Source organism: Sinohyriopsis cumingii, chromosome 4 (assembly GCF_028554795.1).
Source record: "Sinohyriopsis cumingii isolate HCF-2022 chromosome 4, ASM2855479v2, whole genome shotgun sequence".
Lineage (NCBI taxonomy): Eukaryota > Metazoa > Mollusca > Bivalvia > Unionida > Unionidae > Sinohyriopsis > Sinohyriopsis cumingii.
In genome coordinates, this window is record NC_142964.1 from 133,400,872 (window position 1) to 133,415,271 (window position 14,400).

Below are 14,400 nucleotides of genomic sequence, written 5' to 3' on the forward strand. Positions count from 1 at the left end.
GATACATCCACAAACATCCAAAAATCAATGATGTTTTGGACCACTGTATCATTTTTACAATAGCTGGAGTACATGGAGTATGATGGAGTAAAAAGACACACCTGACTGAATATTAATTTGCCACATGTCAACTTTGGTAGATTGGTTTGGTCACATCTGTCCTATCCAGCATTTACTGGTCAGGAGTCTACCTCATTTCCAACCTAATGTCAAGTTCTCTCTGAAAAGGAGATGAAATCTCCAGTATTTGCTGGTCAGGAGGCTTCCTTATTCAGCCTAAGTACATCGATCATTCCTGCAAGAGAGACAAAGTCTCCAGCATTTAACAATAAGTGTGTCTTCTGCCATTTTTAAAAATATATTATTCATATTAGATGAAAAGAAAATGTGACAACACTATTTAGATATGCATTTGCCTTCTTCCCATCTATGTATAATTGTATGAATGTTTGTAGCTAAGGATGGGGTTAAGTCATTTTAACATCTATGTCTAATTGTATGAATGTTTGTAGCTAAGGATGGGGTTAAGTCATTTTAACATCTATGTCTAATTGTATGAATGTTTGTAGCTAAGGATGGGGTTAAGTCATTTTAACATCTATGTCTAATTGTATGAATGTTTGTAGCTAAGGATGGGGTTAAGTCATTTTAACATAATAATGGCATGTTAGTACTTTTGTCAGTCTACATTTGATGATATTGATCAGATAATTATCATTATAAAATATGATTCTTAAATGACTGACCACCATTTTTAACCAATCTCCAGTATTATGAAAGCTAATCTGCACCATCTAGTTCACTGAGTTACATAGCATGTATGTTTGATGAAAATTAAATAAGTTTTTGTTAACTGAACTCATCACTGTTTGGATCATTGTCCTGATAATTTTATTTTGGTATATATTCCCTCTTCCCTATTTCCAAACATCTTGGTTTCAATTCTGCCAAAATAACAAGTGCTCAAATTAAGGTCCCAGATCCTTCTTTCCTGCCAAAATGAAAATTTCTTTCAATTTATGTTACATGTCTGCAGTCATGTACCTTGATTAGTAAATCAGTTATCAAGTTAATGGTTCATTAGAGAAATAGAATTGCATGAGATCTGATTTTGAAAAGCTTTTCATACTTTGTAAAACTCTTGAACTTGCAGCATGCAAATATTATTTTAAAGTCTTGCAAAAAAAAACACCCAAAATTTTATGTTTTCTTTTTTGTGCTGATTTATGGTGATGGATTTGCTGCAAATCTTCTTCAACCCAAGCCTTTTGTTAAAATTTGAATTTTTGTACTGGTAGGTTTATTTTAATAATGATGATAACATGCAAAGATCCTACCATTGGTAGGACAAAAACATCATTTAAGGTCATCCACCAATCATATCATTTTAATAGTTTTAATCTACCACTTTTAAACTTAAAAGATTTTGCAAACAAATTGAAAACACCACCCCACCCACCTCCAGCCAGTAATTTTACACATTCTATCCACACATTACTGAAACCAGTCAGAACCAGTCTACTGGGGACTGGAACTGTTATAGCATTGTAGTGATATGTGGCTGAGTAAGAATCATCATCAAAGCTAACATGTGTACACAACAAGCAGTTAATTGATTACCTTATTGTTTTAATCTGGAGAACTTAACACAGGACGGTTTTCAAGGTGATATAAGTAATAATGGGATCATAATGTTTATGAGTCTTTGATTAAAAATTAGTCAAACTTTGGTGGAAGAGAGATAAAAAGGAGAGACTAACCAAGAAATGATTTGGGCAGAAACACTTGAGCAAAGCATTTTCATTTCTTTGCTTTTGTTTGATTGTTATTTCATTGTTCAAGACTGCTGTTCAAGATGTTATATTTAAGGGTAGCTCTTACATTTATTTGTTCAAAATGCTAAAACTTAATTTCTCCTGATACTAAATCTACAAGCTAAGAATTATGTGGCTTGGACGAGCTTTGGAGAGCATTTCAGAGCCTTAACAAAACCAGCCACAGGAAACATTAAATCTGAGCAGGATGAGCATCCTTGTCCTGTCATTGCAACATACTAGCACAGATACAGTATAGAGAGGTCAGTTTCCATTATATGCAAAATGCAAAGTGATTTTAAATCTGGGCCAGAAAACTATTGACAGCCTGTGAAGTGTGAAATAGTAATAACAGTGAATGTCACCACCAGTCATTGACAGCCTGTGAAGTGTGAAATAGTAATAACAGTGAATGTCATCACCAGTCATTGACAGCCTGTGAAGTGTAAAATAGTAATAACAGTGAATGTCATCTCCAGTCATTGACAGCCTGTGAAGGGTGAAATAGTAATCACAGTGAATGTCATCACCAGTCATTGACAGCCTGTGAAGGGTGAAATAGTAATCACAGTGAATATCATCACCAGTCATTGACAGCCTGTGAAGTGTGAAATAGTAATCACAGTGAATGTCATCACCAGTCATTGTCAGCCTGTGAAGTGTGAACTAGTAATGACAGTGAATGTCATCACCAGTCATTGACAGCCTGTGAAGTGTGAAATAGTAATGACAGTGAATGTCATCACCAGTCATTGATAGCCTGTGAAGTGTGAAAAAGCAATCACAGTGAATGTCATCACCAGTCATTGACAACCTGTGAAGTGTGAAATAGTAATGACAGTGAATGTCATCACCAGTCATTGATAGCCTGTGAAGTGTGAAAAAGCAATCACAGTGAATGTCATCACCAGTCATTGACAGCTTGTGAAGTGTGAAATAGTAATGACAGTGAATGTCATCACCAGTCATTGACAACCTGTGAAGTGTGAAATAGTAATCACAGTGAATGTCATCACCAGTCATTGACAGCCTGTGAAGTGTACATCTATATGTTTGTGTAATTCACAGGGTACAGTTTACATCTATCTGTGTAATTCACTAGGTACAGTGTACATATGTATGTTTGTGTAATTCACAGGGTACAGTGTACATCTATCTGTGTAATTCATGGGGTACAGTGTACATCTATCTGTGTAATTCACAGTGTACTGTGTACATATGTCTGTGTAATTCACAAGGTACAGTGTACATAAGTATGTGTAATTCACAGGGTACAGTGTACATCTATCTGTTTGTGTATTTCACAAGGTACAGTGTACATATGTCTGTGTAATTCACTAGGTACAGTGTACATATGTATCTGTTTGTGTAATTCACAGGGTACAGTGTACATCTATATGTTTGTATAATTCACATGGTCCAGTGTACATTTATCTATTTGTGTAATTCACAAGGTACAGTGTACATCTGTCTGTGTAATTCATAGGGTACAGTGTACATCAGTCTGAGTAATTCACAGGGTACAGTGTACATCTGTCTGTTTGTGTAATTCACAGCATACTGCATACTTCTATCTGTGTAATTCACAGGTTACAGGTTCATGTGGGGCCCTATTATGGCTATGAACGGAAGAGGCATCGGTTTATGTGGGGCCCTATTATGGCTATAAATGGAAGAGGCATTGGTTCATGTGGGGCCCTATTATGGCTATGAACAGAAGAGGCATTGGTTCATGTGGGGCCCTATTATGGCTATGAACGGAAGAGGCATTGGTTCATGTGGGGCCCTATTATGGCTATGAATGGAAGAGGCATCGGTTTATGTGGGGCCCTATTATGGCTATGAATGGAAGAGGCATTGGTTTATGTGGGGCATTATTTATTTTGATGGTTATCAATGTATAGAGAATGATTGATCAGAATGAGTGAATATTAAAATGTGAAAGTAATGGATGGAATAAATGGAGACCTATGCACAGATATAGGATTGAACAACCCATATACATAATATAAAAATTTATTTAATTAGATAAACAAAATATAAATGTGCAAGACCAATTATAGGGTGCACTTCTACCTGAAACAAAATTAAAATAAAGTTCTAAAATGCAATTAGCAGTTCCATTTTACATAGATATGGCAAATTTCATCATGAAATCTAGTTAGTATTTCAAACTTTAATTGTCCTGCATGTGATTAACCTGATAGCTGGTCACTCTCCAGAATCAATCTAATCAGCATTGCTTGTTAATTGGGGTCAACTTGCACAGGAACACTCTTGTTCTCTTCACTCTTATATTAGTCATGGAATCCCTTGTATTAAGCATGGAAACCATTGTAATAGGTGAGGAAGATAATTTACCTTGCTTTGAGGTTTGTTCTTTTCTCATTTGCAGAACTCTCCTTAGGGGCCATCCATTTAGTGTGTACGCAGAAATCTGGCAAAGCATGACCCACCCCCATACACATGCATACTTTTTTACACATACCCTGCTTATGTACACTTGAGGCTCCCCCACCCAATTCTATAGAACGGCCTATATTTAATCCAATCAAGAATTAATAATATTAACATGTTTAATAAAGCAGATAGTCCACTGATGTTGAATGTCTGGCTGCATCAAAGAAATAAACTGCATAACTTTAAAAAGTTTGTCTAGTGTCCACTAAAATTAAAATGCAGTCAAAGAGGTTACGTATTAGACAAATTATTATTGAGGTTTCCCCCCATTTCCTATGCATACGTACATTATCAGTAGACCCCCCCCATATGCAAGCGTATGCATTTGGGTTAACCCCTCCTCCCCCTTCTATGCATACATACTAAATGGATGGCCCCTTACACCTCTGGTTATGTGTCTTGTCTCTCACAGACTATCAACTACACATTCCTTGGACAAACTTTATGAGGTTTTCATCTTCCCCCAAAGTCAAGAACCTTCACCTTATGCATAGATATTGCGGAGTAAGACATTTATAAAACATGAGACTTCACCTGGGAAAGATACCCCAAACTATTAACTTGCCCAATCTGAATTCAGGTTTATCTTACCACCATTATTCACACTCGATCCCCTCCAGGGTTTGAAAATTTTTACATTTTTTCCTGCTTCTCCTCATATACCAAACCAATCTCTACAAAGTTTCAACTTATGAAAAATATTTCAACAAGTACAAACACTGTTACTGCAAAATTCAACCCTTGGCATTTTGATAAGCAAAACACATTCTTTACCCTTGTCCAGTTTTACCTGACAAAGTAACTTAATTAAGAACCAATCAAGTTAACAGATTAATAATTCCAATTTAGATGACTTTGGACTTTATTTATTTTGTGAGTGATTAGGTAAAATTTACACATTGATATATACTCAACCATGATCATTTTCCTATATTAAAGTATTAGCGTCCTCAAACATGCCACTGATTTAATTCCATGTAAAATCACTTTCTTCAATTTAAAATTGCTGTGTGTTACAATGACATCTGCAAAATTCAGTTCCAGTTTAAATTGACTTGATTAGAAATGAAAATCTTTAATTAACTCCAATTAATTTCCTTTCTTGCAGTTGCTTAATAATATTCATAACATATTGTAATACTATTTTACTTCAGGCTGGAGTGGGACGTCTGTCATTTGCAAATGGTGTGCGTTATGCATACATTGAAATTACCATCATTGACAACAGCATACCAGAAGATGATAAATTCTTCACTGTCAGCCTTGTCAACCCAGGTGGTGGAGCTACACTAGGGGTGGGGTCAGTTGTTACAGTCGTGATAAACAGTTCTGATGGGGCATATGGTATGTTTCAGTTTGCAGACACATCTCTTGGTGTACAGGCAGAGGAAACTGGTGATAGTGGATACAATCTGGTTAATCTACAGGTAATATAAAATGTTCTAAATGACACAGATCCTGTTATACTGGTTTAGCTATATATTTTTCTTCCTATAAAGTACACCAGCATAATGTGCCCTTTCATATTACACTGTATTTAATCCTCCTCTGAAAGGTGTTATAGTGAAGGACTACTATATAATTTATTCCTTTTGCCGTAAATAAAATTTTGATGATTAAACCAATCTTTTCTTGGACAATATCACCAAGAAAGATCCTACAAGATTAAACAGATGAAAATCATATTTAAATTGATATCGTTTAGTAATATATTAGCCTCTAATAATAATATAAATGTTACAACTCCATAGTCTTAAACTTTGAAACAGAAAAAAGAAAAAACAGCAAGTTTTGTAAAATTAAAAAATGATGTATTTCCCTAGAATGCCAAGTGAAAATTTAAATGGAACTTACAGTTCTGTGCATTAAATCCCAAATAATGCTTAATGTTCTAACACAAGTCCAAAAGTATAGTGTTCCAATGAATTCAAATATTGAATATGCTTATGTACCAATAGTCTTGAACAGGATGATTCACCAACAGTCTTGAAAAATCACAATGATATAATCCAGAATGTCTTTGAATGAATTCACAGTGATTCCAAAATAGTGTTCCAAAATGTCAATGAGGATGCTGTAATTCTAATGACTAATTATAATAAATGAATCCTCTCAAATTATTCTTGGACAGAACTGTGATTCCTCAAATTGATGTTGAAATAGTAATTAAAATAAGTAATTACTTCATACCTATATAAAACCTAAGACACAGCAAAATGACCCAGATGTGGGTCCAAAGATTTCTTCCAGAACATTCTAAGCTGTAAATAAGGCTAGACCTTGAACTCAGATATCAGTAAACAACAAATTTATTTCTTACAAACATGGCAAAAAACATGATAATAGTCATGTTTGTCAAACCACTATCCACAATCACAAAGGTCAAGCACACAATACATATTAAATATACATCAATTATTGAGCATTTTATATAGACTCACTGTTCCAGTGGCCTAGTGGTTAGAGCAACCGCCTTGGATGCGGGAGGTCAAGGGTTCGATCCCCGGCCGAGTCATACCAAAGACTTACAAAAATGGTACTAACAGCTGCCTCGCTTGGCGCTCAGCATTAAGAGGTTAGTGTTAGGACTGGTCGACCTGGTGTCAGGATAATGTGACTGGGTGGGACATCATGCTACATGTCTGCGGCATGACACCCCAGTGTTAGATATCACTATAAACTGTCACACTGCAGACATCGTAGCGATATGACTGAAAAATTGTTAAAGCTACGTTAAAAATCTAAATCACACACACACATATATAGACCACCTCAAGATCAATACGGACAAAAATGTAGACATTAGAGAACATCAGATAAACTTTTAGATAAGACATGCCTTTTTCTTTGAGAATAGTCACACATTTTTACCTAGTTTTTATAACAAGCATTTAGTAAGGTTAAAATTGCATCATGATATATAGTACACAAAAAGCTGATAACATTAGAAAATGCTACTTATTCAGGTGCCTTTCTTCTATATGTTATACAATTTGTGTTAGCAATTGTTAACATATATTTCTGTTGTTATTATTAATTGTTATTGTTTTTATTATATAATGTTATTATTTTTGTATTATTGACTATTTGTAATGATAAAAATTCAACATATTTTACAGGACTATTGCCATTCATGATGTTTGTGATCAATTTATTAGCTTAAGCTTCATGACTTCATGAATGCTTAAAACTATGAAACTCAGTTGCTAAATGAGTTTTAGAATATTTTTATTCACAATGTTACAATATAGAAATAGAGTGATACATTATATTTATGTAGTAGATTTTATGGCACCTCACCACAGATGTGGCTAGGCAGTGCCAACAAAAGGTTATATTCCAGAAATGTAATAGATAACATGAAATCTGAAAGAAGACTTATCACATGACTATGATCAGGTTATATGCTACATGATGTCATATATGATTTGTAACAGTGTAGAAGACAAAGTCATAATCTGTTACAAATCCAAATGTATTTTAGAGTCATTTATTTCACTCTGTTATACAACAATTACATTGACTAAAATCATATCATAAATATTCTTGCTTCTGTATTTAACTCATTGAATTTGATATCAATCTTTTGTTTTCAAAGCTCGCAAAAGATTGATTGCACTTATATCTTAAGTTTGATTTAAACTGAACACTCATCACATATCCTCATTGTTTGTTACTCTGCTTCTGAATATGTTTCCAGTTTTACTGAACCTCAATGTTTTTGTCAGGTGGTCAGACTAGGAGGTCTCATTGGAGCTGCTGATATCACATGGCAGTTGCTAGGCAACCAGGTTAGTGATATTGTGGACAACAATGGCACTGTCAGTTTTGCAAGTGGTCAGACAACTGCCTTCCTGGGGATAAAGGTTAGAGGGGATACCGCTCCAGAATTAGATGAGGTTTACCAAGTACAACTGATCAGCACCACAAGGGTAAGATGGTTACATAGTCAGTTTATTTTAATGGAGTTAACAGTCTATACTAGACCTTCAGTTTTAGGGCAAAATTTACCACACCATTTGAACAAAGGGGAGATTTTCTAAATACAGTGTGGATTTAATAAGAAATAAAGGTCATGCTTACAAATATGATGCCTGAGTTTTGTTGATATGGATGAGAAGTTGGTGTCAATCTCACAACTATGCATTCTAGAATTGACCCAAGGTTAAAACAACCAGTTCATTAGGTTTAATCAATGACTTCAACAGCTAAGACTTTGCAAAATGTACTTACCACATTGACTGACCCGCCAAAACATTTTGGTCAGAAGTTCTGCAATTTTTATTTTATATCCAGTTCTTATCTGGAGATTTGGTAGGCCTGTTTGTTTATAAGAAGGAAGTGTCGACATCTTGCAGAAAATGAGTTATCTTTGCTTGACTTTGTGACAGCGGTAGGTATTATTTGTGAAAACATGTTGTGATGGGCAGCAGTTGGATTGTTTCAGCAGTCATACTAATAATAATAATGAAGACTTTGTATAGCATCTAATCTTTAGAAGCTCTAAGCACTTTACAACATTAGACAACACCTAAAACATAAAAAAAACATATATAATGATATGTTTACAAAAAACAAACATCATGAAATTAGAAAACATAAAACATACTGAAAATATTTATGGTAGAAAACACTATTAGGTCTTTAATTTTGTTCTTGCAGTTGAAATAGGTGAGTTTTAAGAGCAATCTTGAATGAGATCACTGTGTCTTTGTGTCTAAGTTCAGTGGGCAAATCATTCCATGTTGCTGGGCCCTGGTATGCAAAAGAATGAGTATACAATTATCAAAAGAGGAGCAAACGTATCTTGCTGGTGTGTACACATAGGTGAGGTCAAAATAGGTATGTTGGACTGGAGTCCGTCAGTGAAAGGTAGCACAGAGAACAATTTTTGTGCTTGATTCTGGATTGAATGGATAGCCAGTGTAGGGTACAAAGCAGGGGGAGGTGTGCTGTGATTGTGTTACTCTAAGGATAGCTCCAGTTCATTTGTGTTTCAAAAGTATAGTTTTCTTTTGTTTCCAATATACATGTTACTAAAATGTATCTGTGTTTTTTCACCTGCACAGACAAAATAAATCATGCAAAAAATGAACTTCAAAGACACTTGCACCTTTCCTATAGCCGCCTATCTATGAAGGCATCAAGGTTGTTGTTGTTGTGGGGCTTGACACCATTTTTCAGCACACAATAGGCTATACATGGCGGCCAGTATTAATGGTGGAGGAAGAACCCAGGAAAACCCCGAAAAGAACCACCGACCCACGAGAAGCTACTGGCAAGCTTTCTCACATACCCACATTGGCTGAATCTGAGGCATCAAGTAAGATTAGTTCCTGGAACCTGAAATCTGGAGAATTTTTATTCAAATCCGAACATCCTGAGACAGAGCTAAAAAGATGGAGAATCTGGCTTTTATCCAGAGATTTGACATGAGAAGCAATTCAGGTACAAATTGTACTATTTGACACAGACATAAGTGGTCATTCAGGTACAAATTGTACTGTTTGACACAGAAATAATTGGTGATTCAGGTACAAATTGTACTATTTGACACAGACATAAGAAGTAATTAGGTACAAATTGTACTATTTGACACAGACATAAGTGGTGATTCAAGTATAAATTGTACTATTTGACACAGACATAAGTGGTGATTCAGGAATAAATTGCACTATTTGACACAGACATAAGGGGTGACTCAGGTACAAATTGTACTATTTGACACAGACATAAGAAGTAATTCAGGTACAAACTGTACTGTTTGACACTGACATAATTGGTGATTCGGGTACAAATTGTACTATTTGACACAGACATAAGACATAAGTGGTGATTCAGGTACAAATTGTGCTATTTGACACAGACATAAGTAATTCAGGTACAAATTGTACTATTTGACACAGACATAAGTGGTGAGTCAGGTACAAATTATACTATTTGACACAGACATAAGTGGTGATTCAGGTGCAAATTGTACTATTTGACACAGACATAAGGAGTGATTAAGGTACAGATTGTACTGTTTGACACAGATATAAGTGGTGATTAAGGTACAAATTATAAAGTTTGACACAGACATAAGGGGTGATTAAGGTACACATTGTACTGTTTGACACAAACATAAGTGGTGATTCAGGTACAAATTATACTATTTGACACAGACATAAGGGGTGATTAAGGTACAGATTGTGCTGTTTGACACAGACATAAGTGGTGATTCAGGAACAAATTACACTGTTTGACACAGACATAAGGGGTGATTCAGGTACAAATGACTTGTATATTTTCATTCATCCACATTCTTATGCTAAGGCATAGTGAGATTCAAAGGGAATTTTAAGTGAGAAGTTAAGAATGCTTCCTACATATGTGCAAAAATAATGATACCCTGGCATCTACAAACACTTCAGCCTAGCTGTTCACAGCATGGAGATTGTAGTCAGTATCAATCTATCCAATCTGATCACAGCATAGAGATTATGTTCATTATCAAACTATCCAATCTGATCACAGCATAGAGATTGTGTTCATTATCAAACTATTCAATCTGATCACAGCATAGAGATTGTATTCAGTATCAATCTATCCAATCTGATCACAGCACAGAGATTGTATTCAGCACCAATCTATCCAATCTGATCACAGCATAGAGATTGTGTTCATTATCAATCTATCCAATCTGATCACAGCATAGAGATTGTGTTCAGTATCAGTCTATCCAATCTGATCACAGCATAGAGATTGTGTTCATTATCAATCTATCCAATCTGATCACAGCATAGAGATTGTGTTCATTATCAATCTATCCAATCTGATCACAGCATAGAGATTGTGTTTGGTATCAATCTATCCAATCTGATCACAGCATAGAGATTTTGTTCATTATCAATCTATCCAATCTGATCACAGCATGGAAATTATGTTCATTATCAAACTATCCAAGCTGATTCAGACTTATCTATTAAGTGTAAAAATAGAGAACATTTTTGAATATACTAGTAACATAGGAAGATCTGGTAGGGATCAATATCTCTTTAAATGGGAATCCATACATTTTGTTATATATTAACATCCACATCCAAGAAATATTGTGTATGTAATACAACTGAACCTATGTTGGTTAAAAATGTTATGTTAGCCCATGTGCAGTAAGTGAGAATTATTGTCCCCTGTTCCTGTTTTTGTTTGTTTCATAGCTGAGTTCTAGCTATTTCAGATAAAGCTTGTGTAAGTGGAAAAACATTCAAGATAATTATTTTTGTGCTTGGAATATTCAAATGAAAATTAAAAGTTTACAAAGGAAAAGATATAGTTCAGACATCAGTAGTTAAAAATACAACTTTTCATTTAAGATGCATACTATTTCATTCTGTGATGCTAGTAATCTCTTTGGTCTTGTAAAGTTTACTCATGTTTTTTATGCAATTTTAGGGTGAATTGGGTAATCCTGCCAAGTTGACATCAGAGATAACAATTCTTGCTAATGATGAGACATATGGTGTATTTGTAATCCCGGACACACAGAGACCCAGGCATGTGGAAGAGAAGCTGCAAGGTGATTAAACAGTACAATCTTTGGCCTATCAATCAGATCATCATTTAGTAGTTTGCATACTGTGGATCTGTACACAATGTTTTAGTCATATATATAAAAGCTACTCTATGTTACTAACACCAATATGCATGCTGTTATCAGTCAATCAGTGTCTATTACATGAATCTCACCAACACATATGCTGTTATCAATCAGTTAGTGTCCATTACATGAATCTCAACAACACATATGCTGTTATCAGTCAATCAGTGTCCATTACATGAATCTCAACAACACATATGATGTTATCAATCAGTTAGTGTCCATTTCATTAAACTCAACAACATACATGCTGTTATCAATCAGTTAGTGTCCATTACATTAATCTCACCAACACAAATGCTGTTATCAATCAGTTAGTGCCCATTTCATTAAACTCAACAATACAAATGCTGTTATCAGTCAGTTAGTGTCCATTTCATTAAACTCAACAACATACATGCTGTTATCAATCAGTTAGTGTCCATTACTTTAATCTCACCAAAACAAATGCTGTTATCAGTCAGTTAGTGCCCATTTCATTAAACTCAACAACACACATGCTGTTATCAATCAGTTAGTGTCCATTACATTAAACTCAACAACACATATGCTGTTATCAGTCAGTTAGTGCCCAATTCATTAAACTCAACAACATATATGCTAGTATCAATCAGCCAGTGTCCATTACATTAATCTCACCAACACAAATGCTGTTATCAATCAGTTAGTGCTCATTTCATTAAACTCAACAACACACATGCTGTTATCAATCAGTGAATGTCCATTACATGAATCTCACCAACACACATGTTAGTATCAATCAGTCAGTGTCCATTACATTAATGTCACTAATACACATTATATTATCAGTGTTCATTACATTAATCTCACCTGCACTCTGACAAGAATAAATCATTCAGTGTTTGTTACAATAATCTCACCAACACACATTATGATATCAATCAGTCAATGTCCATTACATTAATCTCACCAACACAAATACTGTTATCATACAGTTAATGTCCATTACATTAATCTCCCCAACACACATTACATTATCAGTCATTGTCCAATATATTAATCTCAACAGCACTCACTCAAGATTGAATGAATTACATTAATCTCACCAACACACAGGCTGTTATCAATCAGTCAGTATCCATTTCAGTAATCTCACTAATACACATGCTGTTATGAGTCAGTGTTCATTACATTAATCTCACCAACACACATGCTAGTATCAATCAGTCAAAGTCAGTTACATTAATCTCACCAACACCCATGCTGTTATCAATCAGTTAGAGTCCATTTCATTAATCTCACCAACACAAATGCTGTTATCAATCAGTTAGTGTCCATTACATTAATCTTACCAACACCCATGCTGTTATCAATGTCCATTGTATATTAGTATTAGGTATTGTTTTCTGCATGCTAGGCCATGGCCATCATCATCTATAACATGGATTAAGAAGATTGATTACAGTCTTTTCATCCTGGACCCTACCTAGTGCAAGAGTGGACACCATCAACGTTCATAGCTAAATTACAAAAAAATTCTAACATTCCGTCCCATGTTGCACTAATGTCCTTCTTTGTTTAACATTTTAGATGTGATAGTGACAGTCGAACGGCTATTCGGAACATTTGGCACAGTAGATGTGAATGTATCGACACTGCTACCCAATGAAACATATGTCTTCATTCCACAGACCTTTCAACGTGCTGATACAAATGATTATGTTGTATCATCAAGTGTGATCAGGTTTGCCCCAGGGCAGGGTATTGGCACATTTACTGTACAGATTTTGGATGATAACATTCCAGAACCAGATGAAGCAGTCTACATCAGGGTGGTGAGCGTTTCATTGGTTGAGTCAGCTCAAATTAGACCAGGTGTGTAGAATTTTTGATGGATGGGAGAGAGGAGAGGAGAAACATCTCTTCTAAATACTTGACATTTGGAGCTAAATATTGGAATTCATGTGCAAAATATTAGCTTCTGTATGTTATACATTATAAGTTGATATATACTTTTCCATACTTCATAAGGTAAAGACAAAGCAAGTGAATGAGATCATCAGTCTAATGGTCCTTCAGTCATGGAAATCCTGGAAAAGTTTGTAACTTAAAGAAAGACATTTCAGGGGCCTTGAAAAGTTCTGAAACTTTCATATTTCTTGAAAAGTTGTGGAAAAGTCATGGAATTTAGTTATTTTCAATTTTATCCGGTTGCATTTTTATTTATTGATGCAAACATTTTAGTGACCTACCTAACATCAATAATGTATTTATTGGAGTAGGTTTCCTTGAAACTTCACAATCACACTACATCCAGGGAGCTTAATGCCATTTGAAATCATTGTACCAATGACACCCAAAAGAGAAGGACCTAAATTTTATTGCTAATTGTACAGAAATTAAACTTATCCAACAAGAAGAAGTATGCCTAAACCAGCCATAAAAAATGTTTTGTGTTAAATTTACATGTTATTAACTATTAGGGGTCATAACCTTATGTATTACATGCTCTTGAAATTGGTAAAA

The 14,400-nt window shown here is 34.9% G+C and overlaps 1 protein-coding gene across 1 annotated transcript in view; it reads left to right on the forward strand.

Annotated features, from left to right (window-relative positions):
• Positions 1 to 14,400, forward strand: part of LOC149802116 (adhesion G protein-coupled receptor V1-like) — a 513,020-nt gene that overhangs the window by 232,849 nt on the left and 265,771 nt on the right. The window contains exons 35-38 of the mRNA XM_089956897.1: positions 5,429 to 5,701; positions 8,003 to 8,206; positions 11,709 to 11,832; positions 13,465 to 13,749. Of these exons, the coding sequence (XP_089813023.1) occupies positions 5,429 to 5,701; positions 8,003 to 8,206; positions 11,709 to 11,832; positions 13,465 to 13,749 (886 nt within the window). The remainder of the gene's footprint in view (positions 1 to 5,428; positions 5,702 to 8,002; positions 8,207 to 11,708; positions 11,833 to 13,464; positions 13,750 to 14,400) is intronic.